We start from the raw sequence: 10,676 nt of genomic DNA on the forward strand, positions 1-10,676 counted from the left end.
GATTAAAAGAAATATTCAAGAACATAGACCATGTGCCTTACTAAAATTTATTCATTACAACAAGACGTAATTTGAGCCATTTAATGCATATCACTAGTTTGGAATGATGCATAGTTGTTTCCGTACATCGTACGAGGGCATGTCGTACAAAATACCGTATGGTCCTACTTATGATCGTTGGGGCTTGTCCTCAATTTTGAGAAGTGGTCATTTATAACCGTTTTGTGAACGTTTTTGGTGGTGATTTTTTAGAGTTTTAAATGTTTTGGCATATGCTCTCTCTCTCTCTCTCTCTCTCTCTCTCACACACACACACACACACACACATATCCCCTATCCCCTTGAGGCTTGCCCTTATGGCACATGCTATATAAGGCTCAAGCCTTCAAGCTCTTCTTGTACTACCTACGCCTATGTATGTTTTCAACTTGGTTTTAATGGAATTTTGGTTTGTGACAACTTGTCGTCTTCCCTTTGAAATCGAAATACTTAAGTTTGTAAGTATTTTTTTAAAAGACCATATTCCATCATACGATAAGAAAAAAAAAATATTATCATACCATATTTTCCCATACGGAATAATATCGCATGAACCGAATCATATTGTACGAAACAACTATGTACTTATGACATGAAATCTCTAGCAGCTATAAAGCCACCGCTTAAATACCGATGGGTTACTGCCAACACACACCACAAAGCAATGGAGTTTCATGAGATGTATGAATTTGCTTGCAGGTTTGTGCTTCACACAAAAATAGAACATTCCCTAAAATCAATCAACAAAGCATCCTCCAAAATATGTACTTTGGATCTAGGACGAATGATATACACTACCTAGAGCACTTAATGTTTCACATGTACCAGGTAAAATTTGGACCACGATACTTGCCCACTTGTGTACACATTACAATCATGCTATCAGCTAGTCCTCCAACATTGACAGTTGCACTTTAGGGGAGGTTTTGAGGGAGGTTAAATAAAAACCTCTTGATTGGAGCTGGAGTGGCATCTTTAGAACCTGGGAGGAGGAAACCAAAATCAAAAGGGTAAACACAATAGCAAGAGTGAAAGTAGAGGTTCTAAGGGCAGATACAAAAGCAAGAGAGTGAATACTAAGGTTCAAACACTAACCTGTTTAATAGGGGCGAGAGATCACTCCAAGATAATCCTTAGGAGCACCTTAAACAAAACAGGAGACATCAATATTTAGCCAAACTAAGGGAGGCTAGTACATTCGCCAATACAGCACCTTAGCCTTTGCATAGCCCAGCCTGAGCTTTCTGTTCTTTAAGAAGAAAATGGGAAATGAAAAACCTTGAATGCCAGTCATTGCTTCACTCTCTGCTCCCAAGTTTTCAAAGCCTTGTCAATGGTTTCTGATGAAAGAGCTTCATGGACCTACGCAACAGAGAAAGCTTAATCACTTCATGAAAACCCATATGAAAAATAACTACACTACCATGTGACTAACACTTTTTGGCACTTGTGACTTGTAGAAAAACACTGCCTTACAAGGCTCTCATGAGCTCGTTTGAAGGCATCACAAAAGCGTGCGGCATCTGCTGGACTTAGCTGCAAGAGACCACCACCACAATTTGCTAAAATTCCTTATCCAGAAAGTATACAAATACGACACCTACTGGTATGAAAGAATGTTGGGTGTGTAAAAGGATAGCGATGTACCTTCTGCTCAACTGCCGCTTGAAGGCGAGACCAAAAAACATCTGATAATCAATCAAAAACACACCAAATCAATGACCTGAGTTAGCACACGCAAACAAAACAAATAGTGTATCGAATCTTTGAGAGCAGACATGACCAACAACTGTGCATATGCAGCCCCACAAGATAAATGAATGCATCACTTAGTAGCCCTTCTTATGGACACTCATGTGCATGCAGGGAGAATGAGAGCATATGCTCACATGGAAACACACACCTCTTGTGCTACAAATACAAGCCTACTACGTTTGTGTGTGCTGAAATCGAGCTATATTTACTTCAGTAAACAACGCTAGCTTGTAACACATGTAGACGGGTGACATCTCATTGGCCAAGTTGTGAAAGCGCCTCACATTCTAGCATGTGTCAACCTTACATGAAAGTGTGCGTCTCAAAAGAACCAAATGTTTGTAGCACATCAAACAAAAAGATACTGTATCTAAAAATCTTGCATATGTGAGAAACGCTGATTTCTAAGTTGGCATAAGAGAGGCCTATTCCCAAGTTGAAGTACAAGAGGCTGTTGGTAAGTTGGAAAAGGATTTATCAATGGTTGGTAAGATGGAATATTATTATTATCTAATAAATGAGCTCTTCACTATGTCATGTGACTTGTTTTTGGACATGACACTGCATAGATATAATGCCTGTAAATTAATTGTGGGACAACACACGACATCAGTAGATAAGTGTGGATCTAACCAACTTGTTATCAGTGCTCTCCCTGGCTGTGAAACCAACCCTAGGGAGCTGGAGTGCCACTTGAGCATAGCCTGAGGTAGAGACTTCGTGAAGAGGTCCGCCGCATTGTCCTCCGTCGAACAATAAAGTAGCAAGATGTCACCAGCCAAGATCTTCTCACGTACAAAGTGATACTGTATCTCTATGTGCTTGGTCCGGCATGGAAGACCGAGTTCTGAGCAATAGCTATACAACTCTGGTTATCACACTGGATGGCTGTGGGCTCCTTCTGTGGAAACCCAATCTCGCCTAGCAGCCTGCGCAGCCACACAACCTCGCAAGCAGCACCACAAGCAGCCCGATACTCTGCCTCTGTCGAAGATAGGGCAATAGTTGGCTGCCTCTTACTGCTCCAAGAAACTGCTCCTGAGCCGAGGGTAAAACTGTAACCTGAAGTAGATCTCCTCGTGTCTGGATCTCCTCCCCAATCTGAGTCACTCCAACCTTGGAGTCTGACTCCATCCCCTCCTGTGTAGAAGAGTCCTAGATCCTTCGTACTCTGCAGATACCGCAAGATCCGCAATCCTGCGTTCCAATGAGTCTTCAATGGCGTCTTGCATAAAAGAGCTCAACAACCCCACGGAGAAGCTCAAGTCCAATGTGGTGTTCAGCAACCAGATCAATGAACCAACCAACTTCCGATACTGCGAGACATCAACTAGCTCACAAGGATCATTAACAGTTAACTTTGTATTTGGGTCCATCAGCGAACTAATAGGCTTGCAGTTCTCCATCCCAAAGACCTCAAGCAACTCATGAACATACCGGTGCTGAGAGACGAAAAACCCCCTTTGGGTCTACCAGATCTCCAATCCCAAAAAGAAGTGGAGTAAGCCTAGGTCGGTCATCTCAAACTCCTTTGACAAGGCAGCCTTCGTCACACCAATGTACTCCACATGACCGCCGGTGAGAATGAGATCATCCACATAAAGGATGATAATCGTAACTATGTCGCGTTCCCGAAAGAGATATAAGTAGGGATCTGCAACCGATCTCTTAAAACCAGTCCGAACAAAGAAGGAATCAATCTTCTGATTCCAAGCCCTAGGAGCCTGTTTAAGACCATACAAGGCCTTTCGTAACCTGTAAACCATCCCTTCTAATCCTCGAACAACAAAGCCTGGAGGCTAGGCTGCTCAATATACACCTCCTCCTGCAGGTCACCATTAAGGAACGCAGATTTTACATCCATTTGAGACACAGGCCACCTCTGAGAATAAGCAAGGGCAAGAACGGTCCGAACCGTGGTCATCCTTGCTGTAGGTGCAAAGGTATCCTCGTAGTCAATGCCTGGCCGCTGAGCATAACCTTTAGCCACAAGTCTGGCTTTGTGTTTGTCCACCGACCCATCTAACGCATACTTGGTCTTAAAGACCCATTTGACACCAATGACTGACCGTTTCAACGGCCTCGGTACCAACTCCCATGTGTTCTTCTTCTCGATGGCATCAAGTTCCACTGCATGGCTTTCCTCCAAGTATCCTGTGTGAAAGGGCTTCCTGAACGGAAGTGGGCTCCTTGTCCCGCATGATACAAGATATCAAAGCATAGTTTACCTAAAGAAGCTCTGCTGTATTGCTTTTGTCGCGGACTCTGTGCGATCTTCAAGGGCCGTCCTCTGTGGTCCATTCGAAGGGTAGCTCCGTGACACCTGACTCCCGAAGGGTGTCAAGCAACCACCTGGGTACTCGAACAGATCGTGGAGCCTCTTGCTGCTGCGGAGACTCTACTCCAACTGCGGGCTCAACCTCCTGTATTGACTGTGGTTGACCAACTGGAACAATGGACTGGGAATTATCATCAGACTCCTCTGGATCTCCAAGAAGTGGCGGCTCCTCGACAGTGGATACTGGAACATGCTCATCAAAGACCACATCCCGGCTGACAACAATCTCATTCCTCTATCATACAATCTGTATCCCTTGGAAAGAGAATTATATCCCACAAATATAAGCTTACGGGATTCGGAGTCAAGCTTCCCCCTCTGCTTCTTCGGAATATGTACATACGCATCGCTCCCAAAAACACGGAAGTGGGAGACATCACGTTTCCTGCCAAAGTATGCCTCAAACGGAGTCATATTAGGTACTGAAGTCGTTGGAGACCGGTTGAGGGTATGGATAACCGTTGCCACAGCCTCTCCCCAAAGTGGACGAGGAAGATCACGATGCTCCAGCATGGTTCTCGCCATCTCCACCACAGTCCTGTTTTTGCGTTCTACAACTCCATTCCCTGAAGGCGATCCTGTATTGGCCAGTTTCCTCTTGATGCCATGATCTGCACAAAATCTGACGAAAGCATTCGAAGAGAATTCACCCCCTTTGTCAGCCCTGAGAGTCTTTACCTGCAATCCAGACTCTTTCTCCATCATCACGTGCCAATCCTTGAACCGTGCAAAAGCTTGGTCCTTCTTCGAAAGAAAGTAGACCCACGTGAATCTGGTACAGTCATCAACAAGCGGCATGAAATAGAGAGATCTCCCAATGATGGTGTCTGCTGAGGTCCACACAAGTCAATGTGAATTAACTCCAATGATTTTGAAGCCTGCCTGGAAGCCTGCTTTGGAAAGGATTCCCTATGCTGCTTACCACATATGCAAGAACTGCAACGTCCTTGCCTACTGCCAACATCTGGCAAGCCAACCACCATCTGGTCCCGGAAAGCTCGCCGCAGTGCATCCACATTTAAGTGGCCAAACCGAAAGTGCCACAAATCTCCGACCTCAGAACCTGTCAATGAGGAGAGTGCAGAGAGCTTGTAGATACCATTCTCCACACCGCCTTCTCAAACAACCTGGCCAGTCTCACGGTCCCGTAGAGTGACTGAATGCTCCTCAAATTCCACCCGAAAGCCAGTCTTGCATTCTTCATGCACTGACAAAAGATGAAAACCAAGAGCAGGGACGTAAAGAACACGGAAGGAATGCTTACCCCCCTTGCCGTCGGGAATGATCTCCATCCGGCCCTCACCGTGTATCGGAATGGTGGAGTTCTCGCCAATGAAGATGCGACCTAACTGCCGTTTCAGATCCAAAAAGAAGTCTCGGGAAGGAGTCACGTGCCTGGAAGCACCACTGTCAAGAATCCACTCCCGGGTATCCTTTGCGATGAAGCCAAAAGCCTCCTCGCTCGAAGACGATGAAACATCTGAGTCCATCATCTCTAAGTGCACAAATGTTGGAGTCTTTGCAACTGAGGCTGAAGAATCAGCACTCTTCCCAGTCCGCTTAGGACACTTCCGCCAATAGTGGCCTTTCTCACCACAATCATTGCAGGACCTCTCGGCCTTCAGTTTCTCTCGATCTGTGTCAGGCTTCTTCTCAGAAGACTTCTCCAGTGAAGCCTTTCCTTTGCCCTTGTTGTTATTCCGGCCTTTCGACCATTGGCCAGTTAAGGCCTCCAAACCTCCGCTGTGAGGAGGGTTTGTGAATCGTTCCACTTGGTCCAAGACCATGGGCACAAGCTCCTCCCATGTAATGGTGCTGAGCCTACCACTAGTAATCAAAGAGGAATAGAAAGCGGAATACTGAGAAGGCAAGTGGGACAGCAAAGTAATGGCCATATCTTCTGATGATATCTCCTTCCCAGCCTAGAGGACTTCCTGCTGAAGGGCTTGCAGCTTGTTAATATGCTCCCGCATCGTCGACGACTTTGCAGGGTTCATAACCCGCATCTGTACTTCCAAGGAAATCCTCTTCATAGGCGATACCCTGTTATAAAGAGAAGCCAAGTGCTGCCATATGCCTCTGGCCAACGTCATATGTTTTACATGATTGATTACTTGCGGTGTGCAGTTGAGGAAGATAAATGAACGGACCCTAGCGTTTGTCAAAGTTGACAACGCGGAAGCAATATTGCGTTAGTGAGAAAACGCTAAGGGAGAGAGGATGAGAGAAAACGCTGGCAGAGAAAGAGAGAGAGAGGGTGCACAAACGCTAGAGAGAGGTAGAGAGAGAGAAAGTATTCGAACCAACACAACAGCAATGAATTAGATAAATTTTTACAATGGAGCTAGGGTGCTTATATATCCACAAATAGACTTGGCCGACCTCACTTGAGATGCATGCAAAAAAACAATTTTAACACCCTCTCTGCAGCTCATAGTGGACATAAGTAGGAATACCAAGTCGATGAAGAAGCTACCATGGACACCTCAGCAGTGGCCAACCACTAGGTACACCTCGGATTTGCAACCACCAGCTTGTCACCACCAAAAAATGCCATCCTGAGCACCAACTGCCTCAAAGAACATTGAACTGTAGACCACACTACATCCAAGAATCCCCATTCATGAACTGTGAACACATCATGTCCAAAAAAAACTCCACAAGATAATGAACTTTGGTACACACCCTGTCCATAATCCCAAAAACAACAATGAATGACTACAGCACATCCATAGTGTTTTATACGCCATGTTGATTCCTTGCCAGATGCCTAGTGCTTTGAATTCCGACACACGGATCCAAACACCCAGAAATTGAACTCCGACACACGGGTCCAAGTCGTCAAAACGGGAGCACAGACTGCCCCTCTCTGTCACTCACATGCCTCTCTCTGGCTAAAGCACGTGGTAGCATCCATCCACCAAGCTAGAATGCTGGAGCATGTGCCAGTGTAGTCCTCGCCACACCGGCAAAAGCCGTATCATCCCTGGTAGTATCACTGTCACTGTCATCCTCGTCAGCTTTGCCTTTGCCTTTGTCATTCGTCGAGCCTTGAGCTTTAGCTTTGGATAAGCAATCTCGAGCCAAATGCCCTCGCTTTTCGCACTTATAACAACAGCTCCTAGACTTCTTATTGAATTCCGATGCAGCATGTGCCGATTCTACATCCTTCAGAACTCGAATCTTGCCTTGGGAAATGAGCACTACTTCCTCCTCAATGAGAAAAGAGCTGAGATCATCAAATTCCAGCTTTTTCTTCGTGACTTGTAAGCGTAATGCCCTCGAGACCATCTCGTACTCCTAAGGCAACTTCGTAAGAACCAAGGCAGCTAATTGGGTACTAGTTAACGCACTATTCATAGCCGATAACTGATCATGGATAACCTTTGCCTTCATTAGAAATGAAGGCATAGAGGTCCTGGCTTCAAACTTGATGGAAAACAACTGGCCGAGAAGGGTTACTGCTCGCATTGTTGAGTCTCGATCAAACATTCCTGCAAACTTTGACCACATTTCCTTGGCAGTCTTCAAAGTCTGTATGGCAGGGGAAATTTCCTTGGTGAGAGATTCTGCAATCGCCATTGCCTTCGCATTGTGAGCATCCCAATCCACAAGAGATTTGAGAAACTCCTCCTCTTGAAGACGTGTGAACCGATTGCTATCCCTTCGGGGACGTTCCTCCCAGCCATCAACAATGTCCCATAAGCCTTTTCTGCTAAACCATAGCCTCATGATCAAGTTCCAATGCGCATAATTGTCGCCATTCAGTTTGTCGTCCTTGCTCGAACACGGGAGACCCATCTCCTTCGTCAATCCGATCCACCTCTCCAAAAAACGTAGCCCAAATCTCGTCCAACTTCACGCTGAAAATCAGCAACACTCCTCCGTCGATTACAGGCTGAAAAAACGCAGATTTGAAGGGGTTCTCCACGATGAAAACACTGCTAGATCCGATCAGCCCCCCTCTTATAGCAAAAACGCTGGTCCAAGGGTGCTTCTCGCGATGAAAACGCAGCAAATCAATCGCTCTCCCACCGGCTGAAAAACGCAACCGAGATCTGCCTTCTCCTCGTGCTCCGGTCCCCTAGGAGTTGACGTGCCTTGGCTCTGATACCATGTCAAAGTTGACAACTTCTACTAACTACCTAATTTTGAAGGGTTTCCGCCATTTCCGCAACAGAAGAAGGCCTGGCATGAAGAACTTCTACATCACCTATACCTTTCATGCCTACCACCAGGGCTTCCCAATGCTTATAGCCAACATGCCCTGCATCCAACTACGAATTGGTCCCACACCGTACCACTTAACCTCCCACACCAACTTCATGGCATATCCTGGACCATTCACACCGTTCCGCCTCGGCAACAACTTCGCCACTAACTTAGGCCTAGTGTGAAAAATTGTAAACTTATATAAAAGTCATTTTTGACACTATGGATCCAATACACAATTATTCCCTTGCAATAGAATACTTGTGAGCTCCCCTACTCTTCTCCTCTCTACAATTTAAAGAAAAACTCATAAGTAATTTTGTTACCTCAAGGATTGAATATCCCAATTTGTGTTGAAATTGTAAAAAGGCCCAAATTTGTAAAAAATATGCAAGTTCACTAGGTACAACTAGTACAAATTTTGTTGTTACAGACGCATGCAATTCTACAAGTTTTGGCGTGGCAATATACACGATACATGCAACGGGTATGATCGCCACGTGATGGTGCACAAGCAGAAACGAACAACACGCAAGGATGTACGGATAGGCATGGGCACTGCACGGGTGTACATGTATGGAAATTTTGGACAAGCTCAGCCTTAGGCTCTAATACCACTGTTGGGATAGGCTTAACCATACCGTGCAAGAAAGAGGCAAAAAATAGGAGAGAGAGAGAGAGAGAGAGAGAGCAATTCTCCAATTACCACCTTCGACTTGAAGAAATGGTGGCTACTCCTTGGAATACTCTCCCGCATCCCAGCGGGTCAATGAGAAAAAGGGGAAGCGAGGGGAAAGGATCCTTGATCCCAAGTTCATCAACTCAATAAAGGATAAAGAGGGCAAGGCTAGAGTTTAGAAACTGTCCAGTAACAAACAAATCATAATTCCTTAGGTTTTCAAAATATTGATTAAAGAGATGCCAAGGTTGACTGTAAAGTGGGTTGTGAGAGAAATACAGAACATATGGGAAAAATGATCTACCTTCACTGTGATGAAAACTTTGCTCTCCGTTGAGAGGCAGTGAGTCCTGGGACTGGCAGCCTTGCACATCCTTCAAATGCTGAAATGGTATATGAGTACCAATTAAGACACATGGAAAGGTTCGATCAAAGTAAAATGATTATGAGAGAGCCTTCTAATGCACAAGTAGAATGTCCACAATATCCCTATAATGAATGGCAGCAAAGATATCATTACTCTTGATGAAGACACTTCTGCTGCTAATTTCTCGTCCTCCTTGATATGACCATCTTCATCTTCCTGCAGCCAGATCTCACAATTTAAAGCAACATTGCAGAAGGCCGTATAGCTTTCAAAGATCTGTGCAGCCAGCTTTAAGAAATCACTGAGGAAATCAACAAAGCATGCGGTAACAGAAACGTTTCTTTCTGCAAACCCTCGACCTGGGATATAAATGAGTTTCTGCAAACCCTAGACTGCGCATAAAGAGAAGGAATTGCTTGACTTACGTTGTAAAAGGCAGAACGAACGCGTGGGAAGAGGTCGAGCAAGCGGAAAAACTGTTCTTCGTCCATCCGTCTCGATGTTCGCCTTCTTCGATTTTCTTTGCGTCCTAGGTTTTATTTTCATAATGTGTGTGTATATATCTACAAATAAATAGGTTGGAAAAGCTGAAATTGCAATATTATATGGCACCAAAATGTTGAGCTTTTTGTCTAGTGTGCATTAATTATAAGGTGAGTAGGAGGTGGAGGAGATAGTCGAGCACTAAGGGCTCTTGCCCTACACCGCAACAGCTTGGGTTCAATACCTGCCCCCTCTTCTTGCATGCCTAAATGGTATGTGGTCTGTCGATTCTCATACTAAAAATAAAAAAAATATCCCTCGCAATACAAAAAAAAAACTATAAGGTGAGACAAAATTTCATAAGTCAAAAATAGAAGACACAAACAACAAACCAAGTTTATTACAATGGATTTTTACAAAGGGCAACGTAACGACTCGGACGACAAACAGTTGTCGTTGTGAAAGCCACATAGGACAAAGTCCCACCAAAACACAGACTTATTTTGAACAGAGAACTGTAAGAAGGCTACAGGAAGCAGGCTTCTTCCTCTCGTTAAGCCCAACAAATTTACAGGCACTCAGTGACAGTGCGACGTAGTCATCACCATTGACGATGGATTTTTTAAAGTTTGCAGTTTTTCCCCAGATAGAAAGATATGATGCACTATAGTCTTGTTGGGCATGACCGTTCTCATCATCGTTCGTCAATGATGATAGGGTTACAACTGCACGACTATGCATTATGCCCATCCAAGTCATTCGAACATGCATCATGCTATGATTTTTTACAAAGGGCAACATAA

At 44.7% G+C, this 10,676-nt stretch overlaps 1 protein-coding gene across 1 annotated transcript; it reads right to left on the minus strand.

Moving 5' to 3' along the window:
- Nucleotides 1-709: 709 nt before the first annotated feature.
- On the minus strand, nt 710-9,971 carry LOC147613456 (octanoyltransferase). The gene is made up of 8 exons (XM_086781397.1): nt 9,816-9,971; nt 9,544-9,606; nt 9,328-9,406; nt 1,687-1,727; nt 1,516-1,575; nt 1,318-1,401; nt 1,135-1,182; nt 710-1,021 (listed from the first exon to the last, which is right to left on the minus strand). Exons 1-6 carry the CDS (start codon nt 9,879-9,881, stop codon nt 1,330-1,332), a joined length of 381 nt encoding a protein of 126 aa, XP_086637523.1. The 5' UTR covers nt 9,882-9,971; the 3' UTR covers nt 710-1,021; nt 1,135-1,182; nt 1,318-1,329.
- Between the last annotated feature and the right edge of the window lie 705 nt (nt 9,972-10,676).

Source organism: Cibotium barometz, chromosome 43 (assembly GCF_041138505.1).
Source record: "Cibotium barometz isolate CiBa-2024 chromosome 43, ASM4113850v1, whole genome shotgun sequence".
Taxonomy (NCBI): domain Eukaryota; kingdom Viridiplantae; phylum Streptophyta; class Polypodiopsida; order Cyatheales; family Cibotiaceae; genus Cibotium; species Cibotium barometz.

Coding starts and splice junctions, on each gene's coding strand:
- LOC147613456 (XM_086781397.1), bottom strand. CDS start 9,881: ATGGACGAAGAACAGTTTTTCCGCTTGCTCGACCTCTTCCCACGCGTT. Junction 9,607..9,815: donor TTCGTTCTGCCTTTTACAAC/GTAAGTCAAGCA, acceptor ATCTGGCTGCAG/GAAGATGAAGATGGTCATAT. Junction 9,407..9,543: donor CAGAAGTGTCTTCATCAAGA/GTAATGATATCT, acceptor ATACCATTTCAG/CATTTGAAGGATGTGCAAGG.